Source organism: Capricornis sumatraensis, chromosome 23, assembly GCF_032405125.1.
Source record: "Capricornis sumatraensis isolate serow.1 chromosome 23, serow.2, whole genome shotgun sequence".
NCBI lineage: Eukaryota > Metazoa > Chordata > Mammalia > Artiodactyla > Bovidae > Capricornis > Capricornis sumatraensis.
In genome coordinates this window covers 51,951,325-51,968,905 of record NC_091091.1, presented here as the reverse complement: position 1 = coordinate 51,968,905, position 17,581 = coordinate 51,951,325, and the positions used below count along the sequence as shown (strand labels likewise).

At 46.9% G+C, this 17,581-nt stretch overlaps 1 protein-coding gene across 1 annotated transcript; it reads left to right on the top strand.

Annotated features, from left to right (window-relative positions):
• Positions 1–3,367: 3,367 nt before the first annotated feature.
• On the top strand, positions 3,368–15,387 carry SYCE1 (synaptonemal complex central element protein 1). The gene is made up of 13 exons (XM_068961431.1): positions 3,368–3,456; positions 10,328–10,390; positions 11,034–11,093; positions 11,408–11,482; positions 12,106–12,153; positions 12,401–12,455; positions 13,110–13,199; positions 13,443–13,506; positions 14,262–14,328; positions 14,401–14,521; positions 14,593–14,703; positions 14,854–14,941; positions 15,167–15,387. Exons 1-13 carry the CDS (start codon positions 3,387–3,389, stop codon positions 15,224–15,226), a joined length of 972 nt encoding a protein of 323 aa, XP_068817532.1. The 5' UTR covers positions 3,368–3,386; the 3' UTR covers positions 15,227–15,387.
• The last annotated feature ends 2,194 nt before the right edge of the window (positions 15,388–17,581 follow it).

Below are 17,581 nucleotides of genomic sequence, written 5' to 3'. Positions count from 1 at the left end.
CTGATGCTCCAGGCCAGTTGTATCTATCTGGGACTTATCACCCCCTGTCCAGAAACCTTCCACCCGCTACACCTGCTGAGAAGACTTATCACCCCCTGCCCAACTACAAATGCCATCTCAACTAAAGAATACCCAAAACCTCCCGCCTGATTAACGTTTCCCTTATCGCTTCCACAAACCTCCCGATAAATACGGAGCCTCCCTGATCCCTCTCGGCACTCAGCCTGGTCGTTAGGCCTACTGTCGCCCCTCCTTGCCTGAATAAAGGCAACCTACTTCCGTTGAGGTCATCTCTCCTTTTCTGCCTCGGCCCGAACTATACTCACACTCTGCAGGATTTATTCTTTGTGGATCTTTCTGATGCTGGCCAGTGTGACCGGCGTGAGCTGATTCTTCACGATACTTTTGGTTTGCATTGATTTAATAGTGAATGAGGTAGAGTATTTTTCCAGATGCTTTGGAAAATCACCCATCATGAATACCATTTACCTCTTGAAACTGGCCTCCTGGAAGTCGCCCTGTTTTGAATTATTTTCCAATGATTTACCCTGGGACATTACTTGAGAGCAAGTGTCATTGACAGTCCTGGAGGGCTTCAGAGTAATAAGAGCACACTGGCACTGATTTTTAAGTTTTTGTTATAGGAAGTGGCCACAAGGCAGCAGCATTTCTTCATGCCCAATTCTGTTTCCTTGGGCAAGTAGAGTTTAGGGAAAATCCTATTCCTAGATTGCCAATTAGAGAGGAATATTCCAGAAGAAACACTCAAGGCTTGTGTCATATTACTTCATCCCCCTTACCTTGATCCCTGAGACACATCCCAGTTCCTGCAACACTATCCTATGGAGGATTCTAGCATCGGTAGGTTCGGTTCGGTTCGGTTCACTCGCTCACTTGGGGAGGACAATGTGACCCCATGGACTGCAGCACGCCAGGCCTCCCCATCCATCACCAACTCCCAGAGCTTGCTCAAACTCATGTCCATCGAGTCAGAGATACCATCCAATCATCTCATCCTCTGACATCCACTTCTCCTCCTGCCTTCAATCTTCCCCAGCATCAGGGTCTTTTCCAATGAGTCAGTTCTTCACATCAGGTAGCCAAAGTATTGGAACTTCAGCTTCAGCCTCAGTCCTTCCAGTGAATATTCAGGACTGATTTCCTTTAGGATGGACTGGTTGGATCTCCTTGCAGTCCAAGGGACTCTCAAGAGTCTTCTCCAAGACCACAGCTCAGAAGCATCAATTCTTCAGTGCTCTGCTTTCTTTATGGTCCAGCTCTCACATCCATTCATGACCACTGTAAAAACCATGGCTTTATCTAGACAGACTTTTGTCAGCAAAGTAATGTCTCTGCTTTTTAATATGCTGCCTAGGTTGGTCATAGCTTTTCTTCCAAGGAAGGCAGCCACCATCTGCAGTGATTTTGGAGCCCAAGAGAATAAAGTGTGTCACTGCTTGCATTGTGTCCCCATTTATTTGCCATGAAGTGATGGGACTAGATGCCATGATCTTACTTTTCTGAATGTTGAGTTTTAAGCTAGCTTTTCACTCTCCTCTTTCACTTTCATCAAAAAGCTCCTCAGTTCCTCTTTGCTTTCCACCATAAGGGTGGTGTCATCTGCATATCTGAGGTTATTGATATTTCTCCCAGCAATCTTGATTCCAGCTTGTGCTTCATCCAGCCCAGCATTTCCCATGATGTACTCTGCATATAAGCTAAATGAGCAGGGTGACAATATACAGCCTTGACGTACTCCTTTCCCTCTTCGGAACCAGTCTGTTGTTCAATGTCCAGTTCTAACTGTTGCTTCCTGACCTGCATACACATTTCTCAGGAGGCAGATTAGGTGGTCTGGTATTTCCTTCTCTGAAGAATTTTTCAGTTTGTTGTGTTCCACACAGTCAAACGCTTTGGCAGAGTCAATAAAGCAGAAGTCAATGTTTTTCTGGAACTCTCTTGCTTTTGCTAAGATCCAGCAGATGTTGACAACTTGATATCTGGTTTCTCTGCCTTTTCTAAATCCAGCTTGAACATTTGGAAGTTCTCAGTTCACGTACTGTTGAAGCCTCACTTGGAAAATTTTGAGCATTACTTTGCTAGCATGTGAGATGACTGCAATTGTACAGTAGTTTGAACATTCTTTGGCATTGTCTTTCTTTTGGATTGGAACGAAAGCTGACCTTTTCCAGTCCTGCGGCCACTGTTGAGTTTTCCAAATTTGCTGGCATATTGAATGCAGCACTTTAACAGCATCATCTTTTAGGATTAGAAATAGCTGGAATTCCATCACCTCCACTCAGTTTGTTGATAGCGATGCTTCCTAAGGCCCACTTGACTTCAGAATCCAGGATTTCTGGCTCTAGGTGAGTGATCACACCATCATGATTATCTGGGTCATAAAAAATCTTTTTTGTATAGTTCTGTGTATTCTTGTCACCTTCTTAATATCTTCTGCTTCTGTTAAGGCCATACCATTTCTGTCCTTTATCGAGCCCATCTTTGCATGAAATGTCCCCTTGGTATCTCTAATTTTCTTGAAGAGATCTCTAGTCTTTCCCATTCTGTTGTTTTCCTCTATTTCTTTGCATTGATCCCTGAGGAAGGCTTTCTTATCTCTCCTTGCTATTCTTTGGAACTCTGCATTCAGAGGGGTATATCTTTTCTATTCTCCTTTGCCTTTTGCTTCTCTTCTTTTCTCAGCTATTTGTAAAGCCTCTCAGACAACCACTTTTCCCTTTTGCATTTCTTTTTCTTGGAGATGGTCTTGATCACTGCCTCCTGTACAATGTCAGGAACCTCTGTCCACAGTTCTTCAGGCACTCTATCAGATCTAACCCCTTGAATCTATTTGTCACTTCCACTGCATAATCGTAAGGGATCCGATTGAGCTCATAGCTGAGTGGTCTAGTGGTTTTCCCGACTTTCTTCAATTTAAGTCTGAATTTTGCAATAAGGAGGGGGTGGGGGGCAATTTATGGCCTCCCTCCAGAAAGCCAGAGTCCTTGGGTAAACTGCCAACCTTTCAACATGTGCAGAGACTCGGCTCCCCACCACCAGGTTCAGGTGCCCTCCTCGCAAGGTGGGCAACGCCACATGGGGCAGTCCCTCGTGAGACCTCTGTCATTAGCAGGTCGCCAGCTCCTCAACCAGCCAATCACCAGCCTGGAAGATCCGTGCGCGCCCCACACCTGCTCTGCACGGAATCTGTTCTGGGTGGACTCAGGCGTGCGCCCTGGCGCTTGCCCAACCGTCCCCCTAGCCGCCGGCTGGAAGGAGGGTACGGCGCAGAGGTGCACTGCGCAGGCGTGCTGAGGACGCCCCGCCCCTGGCCCGGGTTCCGTCCAATCCCGGAGGAGGCGCCGGCGCCGGCGAACCGAGAGGACATGGCTGGGCGGCCGGGATCGTCGAGTGCGGAAGCGGCGGGAGCCGTGGGCCCCACTGACGAGGCCAAAGGTAGAGCTGGGCCTGGCGGCGGCCCCGACCACGGCTGTTGAGGGCTGGGCAGGCAGGGAGCGCACGCGGGCGCCTCTTCCTCAGAGTCGGGGCGGGCGTGAGGAAAAAGGACCGTCAGCCCCATGGGAAGGATCTTGGCGGCTCTGCCGGGTGCCGCGAGGAATCACCCACAGGCCCGTGCCCCACGTTCGCTCACTTCCTTTGGCCCCATCTGCTGTGCTTAAGTAGGTTAAAGTAGGCAGAGGGCATCCTTTCAGTCTGATCCTGAGCGTCTCCACAGGCATCTCCTGCAACAGAAAGGGACTTGTTCTCGGGCCCGTGTCACCCGAGGGAAGGAGTCTGTCCCATTTCTCTCATCTCACAGCACCGAACCCCTGAATTTCCCTGTTGTTCCATGATGGTCCTCAACAATAGATTCCCCCTCCCCCCAAACCAGGATCCAGACCGCCCCGCAGAGCGTTACGTTTTTTTTCTTCCTGACTCTGAGCTATTGAACAGTGGCTCCCACCTCACCGGGAAAGGAGAGGCATGGCAGCTCATTACAGTTAGAAAGTTTTCTGAAATAACAGCCTAGAATAGAGAAGAAAGATAAAAAATATTCCCAGGCTTGTCCACCCCCGAAGGATATGCCCCTGGGTGTTAACACAAAAGGGGAGAGAACTGTACAAGGAACACGCATCCCTCAGCTTGACTCTGCTCTGCTTGGCCTACCTGTCTCCCCTTATTAAGATTCTCTCATGAACCCGTCTTGGTCATATCCGTCACACCTGCAGGCAGTAGTCAGTTTTGGTACATGACAGGTGCTTTGTGGCCTTTTTTTTTAATAAATAAAATGAAGGTTTAAATACTGAAATAAACTTAGCACAGAAAGCTTGCTTGGAGCAGGGAGGAGTGGCATTCAGTAACAATCCTCAGCTAAGAACAAAAAGAAAACCAGAACAGATGTATATAGATCTCTTTTCTTAAGCACCTACTGTGTTCGCCACTGTGCTAAAGAAGCCTCTTAGTATCTTTGTTTCAAGTTCATTGAGCTAGCATATTTAGGTGCAGTTGACTTCACCAGTGTCTTATAACTGGTGAAACACCATTTCTTGCCTGTGGTGAGGACCAGTTTCTTGAATCTTAGATGTCCATCTGTGTCAGCAGAATGGGCAAGGGAGCTCTCTGGGGTCTCTTACAAGGTGCTAATCTCATTCATGAGGGCTGCAGCCTCATGACCTAATCACCTCCCATAGGCCCCACCCTCTAATACCGTCTCATCAGACTTTAGGAAGTCAACAAATGAAAAATGGAGGGACACAAACATTCTACAGCAGTGAGAGAAAATGAGACATCAAGGTTCCATTCTCAGTCTACTGGGTTGTTCTAAAAAGGGGGCAGTGGTGCTATCTAGCCCTAACGGTAGTGTAAAGATACAGACCATGTCATACTCTGATGAGAGGAAGAAAGGGTGAAGGCTTTGCAGTAGTCCTTCTGGCACAAATTTTAACATTTAAATTATCTTTTCCCCTTTTTGGTCACATTCCTATAGGATCACCCAAGACATACATAGATGCATGGATCGGATAGTGACTGGAGCTTAAATGGTGGTAGGAAAACTTGGGAAGGCAATAGCTAAATCCCATGCACACTGGGATATACCTGTGCAGTGGATTTCTAAAATGAAGAGGAAGCAGAGTTAAAATACACTTAACCAAGTCCACGTTAAAAGCATTAGACGTACAGACACAATATGATCTTCAAAACATTTTTATGAGAGTAAAGCAAGATAGAAAAACTGCAATACTGTGTAGTTTGCACAGAAAGATGTCTGGAGGCCACTTTCCTAATTGATGACTCTGATGGAGGGATCTAGTTTCTGCTGCTGCTAAGTCGCTTCAGTCGTGTCCAATTCTGTGCAACCCCATAGACGGCAGCCCACCAGGCTCCCCTATCCCCAGGATTCTCCAGGCAAGAACACTGGAGTGGGTTGCCATTTCCTTCTCCAATGCATGAAAGTGAAAAGGGAAAGTGAAGCCACTCAGTCGTGTCCGACTCTTAGCAACCCTAAGGACTGCAGCCTACCAGGCTCCTCTGTCCATGGGCTTTTCCAGGGAAGAGTACTGGAGTGGATTGCCATTGCCTTCTCCAATCTAGTTTCTAAGGGCAATGCAAAGGTGAAGGAAAAGTTTTTAACCTTAATATTTGTTTTTTTCTACCAGGACTATGTAACTGATACTTGTGGAACTTTTAATTTGTAAAAGTGAAAGTAGGAGACATTTTTAAAGTACCACTTGATGATCACATGTTAATATCTCTCACTGCTAGTCTCTGTTTTAATTGTTGTACTGTTGTTACTACACAGGAGCATGTCCTTGTACTTCAGAACTTCACACTGGGGTATTTGAGGGTAATGAAGAATTGTATCTGCAAATTATTCTTAAAGTTTATGATTATTAGCAAATGTAAAATTGGGGTGAATGGCATATAGAGCTGTGTGTTCTATTTCTGCAACTTTTAAGTGAATTTGAAATTTTTTAAAATAAGAAGTAAAAAGTAGGGGGCTCATATAATAACATAGGCAGTTGTACCCTTGATTTTTTTTTTATTAACAATATATTAGTTGACCTGTTCAACAGATATATTCTGCTTTCCCACTCTGTGCCTTACCTTTTACTATGCAATACAGAAAAAAATAAAGGTGCAGCTCACTGCCTAGTCTATTAATAATACCTGGACAAATGATTGCTCAAGAAAACTATAAATTCATTTTTGGGTCATTTTGTTCAACATTTAAAAGTAAAACCATATGCAGAAGTATACAGTGAAAAGTAAACATTCTCTTACCTATCCTTCCACTTCTACTCTCCAGAAGAACTACTGTTGAAAATATTTTTGTGTGACTTGAGCCAGAAATTTTCTAGAAATAAGACACATATATTTTTAGACAGACAAAATATTTTTTTCACCTCTTTCTGCAGCCAGATGGGATTCTATATTGTACTGTTTTGTACTTTCTTTTCTTTCAGTCTGTCTAGGCTCTCTTTCATTGTTAGTACACATAAAGCTACCTCCTTTTCAATGACTGCACAGTATTCTCTTGTGAGCTTGAATCATAAGTTCTCTAGTGCTGGGCATTCAAGTTTCCCATTTTTGACATAGATATGTAACCAAGCATATCTGATGGATAAATTCATAGAAGTGAAATTTTGTCTTGAAAATGTTGAAGTAGCCAACCTGTCCTCCAAAAGTTTCCATTAGTTCACAGTCTGTCAGTGTGCATTAGTGCCTGTTTCTCTACCTTGTAATGAGCACAAGGCATTATCAGACCTACTCGTCCTTACCAAGCTGCTAGATGCCGCATGTCATTTTCACCTTTTTAATTATGACTACGGTCATACATCTTTTCAGATATTATTAACCATTAGTGTAGTTTTTGCTTACCTGTTTTCTTCATTTTTCCATTCTTCTGTAGAAATGATTACTTACCTTCTCTCTTTTGATTGGTTGTTTGGGTGATTTTTTAAAACCTTTTTATTATGGAAAGGTTTAAGCATATACAAAAGAATATATGCACATGAAGAGATACTCAACATTGCTAATTATTACAGACATGCAGATCAAAACTACACTAAGGTATCACCTCACAATGATCAGAATGACATTCAAGAAAAAAAATCTACAAATAATAAGTGCTGGAGAGGGTGTGGAGACAAGAGAATCCTCCTATACAATGTTAATCAACCCTGAATAGTCACTGGAAAGTCTGATGCTAAAGCTGAGGCTCCAGTATTTTGGCCAGCAGATGGAAAGAGGTGACTCACTGAAAAAGACCTTGATCCTGGGAAATAAAGAAGGCAAAAGGAAAAGGGGGCAGCAGAGGATGAGATGGTTGGATGGCATCACCGACTCAATGGACAAGAGTTTGAGCAAACTCCGGGTCATAGTGGAGGGCAGGAGCCTGGTGTGCTGCAGTCTAAGAGGTCATAAAGAGTCGGATATGGCTTAGTGAGTGAACAACTAACAAGATAAAAAGAATGAAATAATGCCATTTGCAGCAACATGGGTGGACCTAGAGGTTATCATACTAAATGAAGTAAATCAGACAGAAAAAGACAAATATCATATGATATCATTTATGTGTGGAATCGAAATGCAAATACAGTCAACAGGACCCTACAGTACAGGGAACTATGTTCAATATATTCAATATTTTGTAATCTATAATAGAAAAGAATCTGAAAATGTTTATGTATAGATTTATAACCAAATCTCCTTGCTGTGCAAGGAGAAAAGTACACAACATTGTAAACCAACTATAACTCAATTTAAAAAAAATTAAGAACTAAGGATAATTACCCTGTGAACTCATCTTTCAGTTTTAGCAGTTATCAGCTCTTGACCAATCTTGTTTCTTCATTATCCTCAGCCCCTCCCTACCACCTACTCCACTGTTTTATTTTGAAGTACCCCAGGCATCATAACATATCCATAAATATTTGCATGTATATCTCTAAAAAATAAGTACTATTTTCAGAAAAGTAACCACAGTGGCATTACCACTTCTGAATGTGTGTGTTAGTCGCTTAGTTGTGTCCAGCTCCTTGTGACTCCATGAATGTAGCCCACTAGGCTCCTCTGTCCATCGAATTCTCCAAGCAAGAATCCTGGAGTGGGTATCCATCCCCTTCTCCAGGGCGTCTTCCTGACCCAGGGACTGAGCCTGGGTCTCCTGCATCACAGGCAGCTTCGTCACCATCAGAGCCACCAGGGAAGCCCACGCCTGAATATCAGCCACGATAATCCCTTCATTTCCAGCGTCTACAGTCAGTGTTCAAATTTCCCTGATTGTGTCATCAGTATTTTTAAAAGCACATTGGATTGAATCAAAATCCAAATATTGTCTATTTATTGAGATTGGTTGATATGATTCTTTAATCTCTTTTTGTCTGTAAGGGTCTTCCTTTCTCCTTTTTCCCCTAAAATCTTTCTAAATTAAAGAAACTTGAGTTGCTTTTCCTGTGAGGGTTCCCAGTGTGGATGTTGCTAATTGCATGCACATGTGCCACTTAAATGGCCCTCTGTCCCTGTATTTCCTCTGAATTGGTTATTTAGATTGATAGGCTTAACAAGTGTTAGCATCATTTTTTGACAAGAATCCTCCGTTGTATTTTTACATCAAATAGCTCATGATGTCCAGTTATTTTTATTGTCATGTTAATAGCACTATTAATAATTGCCTGGATCTACTAACTTATTAAGGATTAAAAATAAATGCCTATATTGATTATAAGCAAGTTAATATGAAACACATCTATTTCTGCTTTATTGACTATGCCAAAACCTTTGACTGTGTGGATCACAATAAACTGTGGAAAATTCTGAAATACCAGACCACCTGACCTGCCTTCTGAGAAACCTATATGCAGGTAAGGAAGCAACAGTTAGAACTGGACATGGAACAACAGACTGGTCCCAAATAGGAGAAGGAGTACATCAAGGCTGTATATTGTCACCCTGCTTATTTAACTTATACGCAGAGTACATCATGAGAAAGGCTGGGCTGGAAGAAACACAAGCTAGAATCAAGATTGCCGGGAGAAATATCAATAACCTCAGATATGCAGATGACACCACCCTTATGGCAGAAAGTGAAGAGGAACTAAAAAGCCTCTTAATGAAAGTGAAAGAGGAGAGTGAAAAAGTTGGCTTAAAGCTCAACATTCAGAAAACTAAGATCATGGCATCTGGTCCCATCACTTCATGGCAAATAAATGGGGAAACAGTGGAAACAGTGGCTGACTATTTTTCTGGGCTCCAGAATCACTGCAGATGGTGATTGCAGCCATGAAATTAAAAGATGCTTACTCCTTGGAAGGAAATTATTTACCAATCTAGACAGCATATTAAAAAGCAGAGACATTACTTTGTCAACAAAGGTCCCTCTAGTCAAGGCTATGGTTTTTCCAGTGGTCATGTATGGATGTGAGAGTTGGACTATAAAGAAAACTGAGCGTCAAAGAATTGATACTTTTGAACTATGGTGTTGGAGAAGACTCTTGAGAATCCCTTGGAATGCAAGGAGATCCAGCCAGTCCATCCTAAAGGAGATCAGTCCTCGGTGTTCATTGGAAGGACTGACGTTGAAGCTGAAACTCCAATACTTTGGCCCCCTGATGCAAAGAGCTGATGCATTTGAAAAGACCCTGATGCTGGGAAAGATTGAAGGCAGGAGGAGAAGGGGACGACAGAGGATAAGATGGTTGGATGGTATCACCAACTTAATGGACATGGGTTTGGGTGGACTCCGGGACTTGGTGATGGACAGGGAGGCCTGGTGTGCTGCGGTTCATGGGGTCGCAAAGAGTCAGACATGACTGAGTGACTGAAATGAACTGAACTGAATATGAAACATATGTATAGAAAAGCTATTTGTGTTTATATGTTTAAAGATACATCATTAAATTTTCTCACTATTCCTTCTGAGATTTATGGCTAATATTCTCTATAAATCTAAAGTTGATTATGTCACCTACCAGTTACAGTGACTTCTAACTCCTTGTTTCCAATTCTTAATACTACTTCTTTTCTGTTATTACATCCTGAGCTTTGACCAAGCCTTGACCAGTGTCCACAGTAAGAACGTACCCTTTCTCTTGCTCTGAGTCTTTTTAAGGGGGAATCTGTGGTGTCGCTCGCCCTTTAGGAAAAGACGACCATGAAGGGGTCTCTCTGACTCATCTCTTTTGCAGTGTCTCCCTCAGGTCAAGGAGCAGAGGCACCACTCTGGCTGGAGACCTGCCCTCAGCCCACCTCAATCCCAGCCTGCCACGAGATCCTTCCTTAGGCTTCTCGTTACTACACACTAAAATGTTTGGTTTTGTCTCCACAGAGCAGGCCAGGTCTTCACAGAAAATTGAAGACTTGATGGAAATGGTGAAGAAGTTGCAGAAAGGTCACGTGTCTCCTCTATAACTGAGGCTCAGCCCGAGGTTTGGGGTCAGGCAGACGTGGAATGAATTCTAAGCCACCAGATTCACCACCTTGGGAAATTAACTCATTTGTTCTCTCTTAGTTTCAAAAGTTAATTTTCTGAAGTAAAAATATGACTCCATGATTCAAAACTTAAGTATAAGGGGATAAAAGCAACACATTTTCCCAAAACACAGTTTCAGGCCCCTTACTGGCCATCCATTTGGCTCCCTCTACACTCTACTGAATTTCCAGGATTTCATCTTTACCTTCCTTCCCTCCACGTCAACTCTGCTCTCCTCTTTCTACCAGGCACCTTCCACCCATGGCCCTATCTCGAGTAGGCCTTTGCCCTGACTGTCTCCCACGCCCACCCAGGGAACTGCAAGGCCTGCCCTCCTCACTTGATTTGGGGCCCTCAAGAGGTCTCGCCACATCTGAAGGGTCACTTCGCACTGCTTCCCTTTCTAATCTCTTGTTCCTCTGTTTCACTTGAAGTCATCACAGCCTGACTCGGTATCTCTGTGTGTTCCTGCCTCCCCTCCCCAGAATGTGAGCTCTTGGAGGGCATCCACCTTCCTCTGCCTGCCCTGTCGTTTTCACTCAACCTCCTTTTCTCCCTGCAGTGGGAAGCCTAGAGCCCAGGGTTGAGGTCCTGATTAACCGGATTAATGAGGTTCAGCAAGGTGAGCTCAGGACCTTGGCTTGTCTGCCAGGCGTAGTTACGTGATTTGCAGAGCCCCTTATTCAAAATTACTTAGTGTTTTGAAACAGGGGAGCATTAAACCAAACATGGATTGGTCCATCCAAATACAGGTGCTGCAGTCACGTTTACTAACCTGGCCCTGCTGTCACCTGAGCCCAAGAAGGGCTTTGGCTCTGGAAGACTTGTTTCCTGCTCTGTAAAATCCTCTTAAGGGCCCCTCTAGGTTTACTTGAAGACAAGTGTGAAATGTTTGCAAGGACAGATGCTTACACGATGTCCTACGGTTTGGCACAGCAAAAAAGAAAGCTAGTGAGGAGCTGGGAGACGCCCGGACCGTCTGGGAGACCCTGCAGAAAGAACTGGACTCATGTAAGCCCGGGGGGATCACCCAGAGGTCCCCACAGTGTCACACATCCTTGAACCCAATATTCCAGACAGTCAGCATCATTGCTGTGGCCAAGCACTCCTGCACCCTCGCCAACCTCAGGGCCTACCAATCTCCCCCATCCCACTCTATTTTGGGGAGTGTTCCTGAAACACCACCAAGCCTACTCCTACCTCAGGACCTTTGCTAGGCAGTTCCCCCATATAATACAGATTCCTACTGCCCAACAACATCATTCAGCTCTCAGCTCAAATGCCCCTTTCTCAGAGAGGCTTTCACCAATCTCCCCACCCAGAGTCAGCACCCTGCCCCCACATAGTCACATGCCCCTTACTGTTTGATGTGTTTCTTCACAGCCTTTACCCAAGTTGTTGTGAAGTGTTTTTCTCTTCCCTCCATGTAACTGCACTGGCATTCCACAGGGTCCTGTCAGCCACCTTTTATCAAGCACCCTTTGGTGCCCACAGGGAGTGTGCGCACAAGAGGGGAAGGGGACTTACCTTGAAGGGGGTCTACATTTGGGGTTTGGGGTAGGCCTTGCCAAGCCCAGTCTTTCAGGGTACAGTGGGTGTTGGGTGATGCCCAAACATGTTTCAATGTTTTCCAGTGAGTGGAGAGAAAGTACGCCTGAAAGAGATCTTGAGCAAAAAGCAAGGTAATTGCATCTACTTTATCGCCAGGGTTTTTGCCTTTGCCACCTTTCAGAAACCCACTCTATAGCAGTAAAAGCCTTTTGAAGCCTGAATCACCTTGCCTCCTTCCTGTGGCTCCCACCAGACCTATAGTAGATGACAGAGTCCCATCAGCTCTTCAGGAGGCCTCACATAACCTGGTGTTTTTACCCCTGCCCAGACCTCAGCCATGATGGGCTGTCACGGGGTCCTAACTTCCTCTCCCTGCAGAGACCCTGAGGGTCCTCCGGCTCCACTGCCAGGATAAGGAGAATGAGGCACAGAGGTAAGAGCTTCCACCTCGCCCCTGTTGAGCGCTACCCCTTCATTCTGGTAAAAAAAATAAATACATAAGGGAAATCGGCCTTAGACCCACAGCTCTCATCTTCCTCTATAGACTAGGGAGACCGTGACTCCCAACAGTAGGTTGTAGTGTTGATTACCATCTTTTTCACTGAGATAATCATTCATTTGCTAGCACGTCAGTTAAATTCCTTCAGCTGGTTTTTATTCTGTACTTTTTATAGTTTCATCTGTCCCTTCATTTAGGCATCAAGCCAACCATCTGTCCACCAGCCTCTCTCCATTCACCCATTATCCTTCTATTCACCCATCTCTCTAGCTCCTGAATGCTTATGTTGCTCATTTTGTGACCAGAGGCCTCCAAGCTCCTAGCATACCAACACTGAATATGTTCGAGGAATTCACATGAGATCAATATGTGTGTGCTTGTGTCTGTGACCACACCCACATTGATCTCCCTCATCTTCACAATGACATTCCAGAGGGCGTGTGTTCATACCACCCCAAAAGTTACAGAAAGGACCTCAATCTGGAAGGCTAGAACAGATGTCAAGAGAAGGAAATGGGAGCTCCTCCCCGGGCCCCTCCTAGGGGGAGAGTGTGCAGAAAGCGTGCTGACTGCCTCGCCTCTCGCCAGGAAGCGGACCATGCTGCAGGAGTGCGAGGAGCGCATCTCCGCCCTGGACGCCCAGCTGCAGCGAGAGAGGGGCAAGCAGAGGCAGCTGAGGTAGAGGCCGCCCCCAAGGCGTGGGGGCTGGGTGGGCTGTAAGCGCGGAGGGGGGGATGCTAGGGATGGGGATTGGAAGGCCTGGCTGAGCGGAAGCTTGGAGGGCCAAGGAGGCAAAGGCGCTTGGCAGCGTGAAGAGCACAGGCCAGCTCCCTCACGTCTGTGCATAAAGACGCCAGTGTGAGCCAGGTCGGGAGGGGCGTCTCAGCCCACAGCCCCTCAACCTGTGTGTTCGGTTCCCAGGTTGGATTTCGAGGAGAAACTGGAGGATCTGATGGGCCAGTATAAGGACCTATGGGAATTCCACGTGAGTCACTCAGAGCTACTCTACCCACCTGGCACACCTCCCCTGGCAGCACTAGGCCAGAGCTCAGTGTCATCCCCCAGGCCTCCCTCCTGTCAACTGCCACACCCAGTTCCTGAGCAAGCCCAGCAGCCATCTTCAGAGCCACACTGAACCTAGCTCCTCCTCGCCCTCGGTGCCTCCAGGGGTTGTCATCTTCACTGACCCTCCCCACCCATCTCTGGTGCCTCCCAGGGGCCTTAAGAGTTCAAGAGGAACTCTGAAGAACCGAGGAGGGGTTATCCATTAAGGAGATTCATGGATGTCTTTGGGGCCATCACAGTCACAGGGAAGATAGTGGGGAAATAAGCAGGCCACTGTTTGCCACCTAGGGATCCCAAACAAGAAAATAGGCAGAGAGAGTGAAAGTCAGGATGGAAAGACTCAGGGAGGTCACCTGGAGGGAAGAGTAGGAGCTACAGTGCTGAACTGATAACTGACTCTCCAGAGAACAGTCTCGAGTTTTGGTGTTTGCAGGACCCCCTTGCAGAATTCCTGAGCACTGACCACCTCGTGAGCTTCTCCTGCAGAGCAGCGCAGGCACCTGGGGTAGAGCAGGCCCAGACAGAGGGAGTGGCCAGTGCAGAGGCCCTGAAGCCGGCCTGTGCCCGGCGTGCAGGAATGCGGCACAGGAGGAAAGGCCAGATCCAGACTGGCTCCTCTGAGGCACGTGGGAGAAAGCCAGGAGTTGCGGACAGGTCTCCTTTATTATCCACCAGAAACCAGAGCGCCTGGCCCTGGAGATCGGCACCCTGGACAGCAGCAAGGAGCAGTTGCTTAAGGAAGGTGAGGCCTGGAAGATGGGGATACCCTGATCTGCCCTGCCCTGCCCTGCCCATCCGTTCCTTCCTGCTGCAGAGAAGCTGGTGGAGGCAAAGCTGGAGGATGTGAAGCATCGTCTGCGCTCGCAGTTTGGAGCCGAGGGCCACACGATCAGTGAAGGGCTCTTCCTCCGCAGCCCGGAGGCAGCAGCTGTGGTGTAAGACAGGGGTGGGGAGGGGCGAGTGAGTGGAGGGAGGGAGCTGCCAGCACCCGTGGCCCCACCCTCAGTCATCTGTTTGAGGAGGAGAACAGGAAAGCCCAGGAGCTGCTGGAGGCTGCGGCCCAGCGCCAGGAGCAGCTGCAGCAGAAGTGTCAGCAGCTGCAGCAGAAGAGGCAGAGGTGGGCGTGGAGCCCCTCCCCCAAGTCCCCAAGGGGAAGGGGGCTGAGGGAGTCTCTGCCCCCTTCCAGACTCTGTGTCTTGGTCCCTTTACGGTCCTACCCTTCTCGCTCCACATCCTCCTACCCCACTCCCGACCTCTTTCTATCCAGGCTGAAGGAGGAGCTGGAAAAACTTGGGATACAGGTCCCTGCCCAGGCCCAGAGCAAGCAAGAGGAGGAGGCTGGCCTAGGAGAAGCTGTGAGTCCTGGAATCTGGTGCAGGGAGCAGAGAGAGCTTGTGAGAGGAGCTGTGGGTGGGAAGGCACCTCAGAAGATGGTCCTCAGGGAAGGGCATTTCCAATGGGACCCATCCCAGGCCAAAGTGCAGTGGCTGGCAGTGTGGGGTGAGGAGGGGCAGGACCCATGGAGGGTGTGGGCACAGGAATCTGAGGAGACTCCTACCTCAAACCCTGACCTCCCACAGGCCAGTCCCAAGCCGCTTGGAGTCAGTGAGGAGAAAGACCCAGAGCCATCCACCAAGTAGCACCAGATGCCCCGAGGCAAGGAGAACCCACCCTGCTCTGGAGCTTATGGCTTGGACTTCAGCAAATAAAGGCACTACTTCCATACAACTGCCTCAGCTGACTCTGTGCTCGGCTCGGGGAGGAGGGGTATCCATCCCGGGACACCTGGCACCGGAGTCTGCATGAAAGCCTGGCCCCACTCTGCCTCTTGTCTTCAGCCAGAGACCCAGAGCAGGCACTCAATAAATGTTTCCCTAACCTCAAAGTCCCCTGACTGCTCATCTCTAGCACTTGACATGTTGTTCTGGGTCCCCATGCAGAGGGATACAAAACTGAGACCATCTTACAATAGGCCCACAGGTTCTGCACACCCACCCTGTGATTGTCTTCCGTTCCTTATTCAGGCCTGGACCACACAGAATCCCAGAAATATCAACAGTGAGGACCAAAGTGCTGGGGTCCTCAGCCAATCAGTTCTGTGCCCACAGTACCCACTGATTAGCTGAGAAAAAGAATTGTAATTGGAGCCTAAATGTAATTTGAGACATTACTTTGTCAACAAAGGTCTGTCTAGTCAAGGCTATGGTTTTTCCAGTGATCATGTATGGATGTGAGAGTTGGACTATAAAGAAAGCTGAGCGCCAGAGAATTGATGCTTTTTAACTGTGATGTTGGAGAAGACTCTTGGAGTCCCTTGGACTGCAAGGAGATCCAACATGTCCATCCTAAAGGAGATCAGTCCTGGGTGTTCGTTGAAAGGACTGATGCTGAAGCTGAAACTCTGATACTTTGGCCACCTGATGCGAAGAGCTGACTCATTTGAGAAAATCCTGATGCTGGGAAAGATTGAGGGCGGGAGGAGAAGGGGACCACAGAGGATGAGATGGCTGGATGGCATCACCGACTCAACAGATATGGGTTTGGGTGGACTCTGGGAGTTGGTGATGGACAGGAAGGCCTGGCGTGCTGCGGTTCATGGGGTCACAAAGAGTCTGACACGACTGAGAACTGAACTGGGCACAAAATCTATACCTGAGACACTTGTTACAAGAACATAGTATGTTATCCTCAGTGTTCTGGGACTCAATCATTCTAGGAGTGTTGTGTGCTTATGGCATGTTTCAAATCCACAGGAATGCATCAACTCAAGGGCAGTGATGGGAGTCAAAGTCTGTGCTCTTGAGTCAAAAGACAGTGAATTCATAGGTAGAAGGAGATTCCATCTCTTGAAAGGCTTCCCCATCCAGGTAGGACAGTGAACACAGGGAGGTAGATACCCTCAACAATTCTCATTTCTGTATGCATGACCAGTTACAGAAGTTGATTTATACCCATTTCTGTAACTTTCTAATGGAAGAAAGTGAAGAGGAACTAAGCCTCTTGATGAGAGTGAAAGAGGAGAGTGAAAAAGTTGGCTTAAAACATTAAAAAAAAAACAAACACTAAGATCATGGCATTCTGTCCATAGCTTCGTGGCAAATAGAAGGGGGCAAAGTCGAAGCAGTGACAGGTTTTATTTTCCAAGGCTCCAAAATCACTGTGGATGGTAACTGTAGCCATGATATTAAAAGATGTTTGCTCCTTGGAAGGAAGTTACGACAAACCTATACAGAGAATTAAAAAGCAGACGTCACTGCTGACGAAGGTCTGCGGTCAGAGCTCTGTCTTGCCTGTAGCCGTGTATGGATGGGAGAGTTGGGCCTAGAGAAGCTGTTGGTCATTCACTCCCGACTCTGCAGCACGGTGGGCTGCAGCACCGCAGGCTTCTCTGTCCGTCACTGTCCCCAGAGTTTGCTCAAACTCGTGCATTGAGTTCGTGACGACACCCAACTGTCTCGTCCTCTGTCACCCCCTTCTCCTCCTTCCTCCAGCATCAGGTGGCCAAAGTATTGGAGCTTCAGGTTCAGCATCAGCCCTTCCAATGAATATTCAGGGTTGACTTCCTTTCAGATTGACTGGTTTGATCTCCTTGCCATCCAGGGCACTCTCAAGAGTCTTTTCCAGCACCACAATTTGAAAGCATCATTTCTTTGCAACTCAAAGGTCCATATAATCAAAGCTATGGTTTTTCCAGTAGTCATGTACAGATGTGAGAGTTGGACCATAAAGAAGGCTGAGTGCCAAAAACTTGATGCTCCTGATACAGAGAGCTGACTCATTGGAAAAGACTCTGATGCTGGGCAGTGAAAGTGAAAGTCGGTCAGTCGTGTCTGACTCTCTGCGACCCCATGGACTATATAGTCCATGAAATTCTCTAGGCCAGAATACTAGAGTGGGTAGCCTTTCCCTTCTCCAGGGGATCTTCCCAACGCAGGGATCAAACCCAGGTCTCCCACACTGCAAGTGGACTCTTTACCATCTGAGCCACAAAGGAA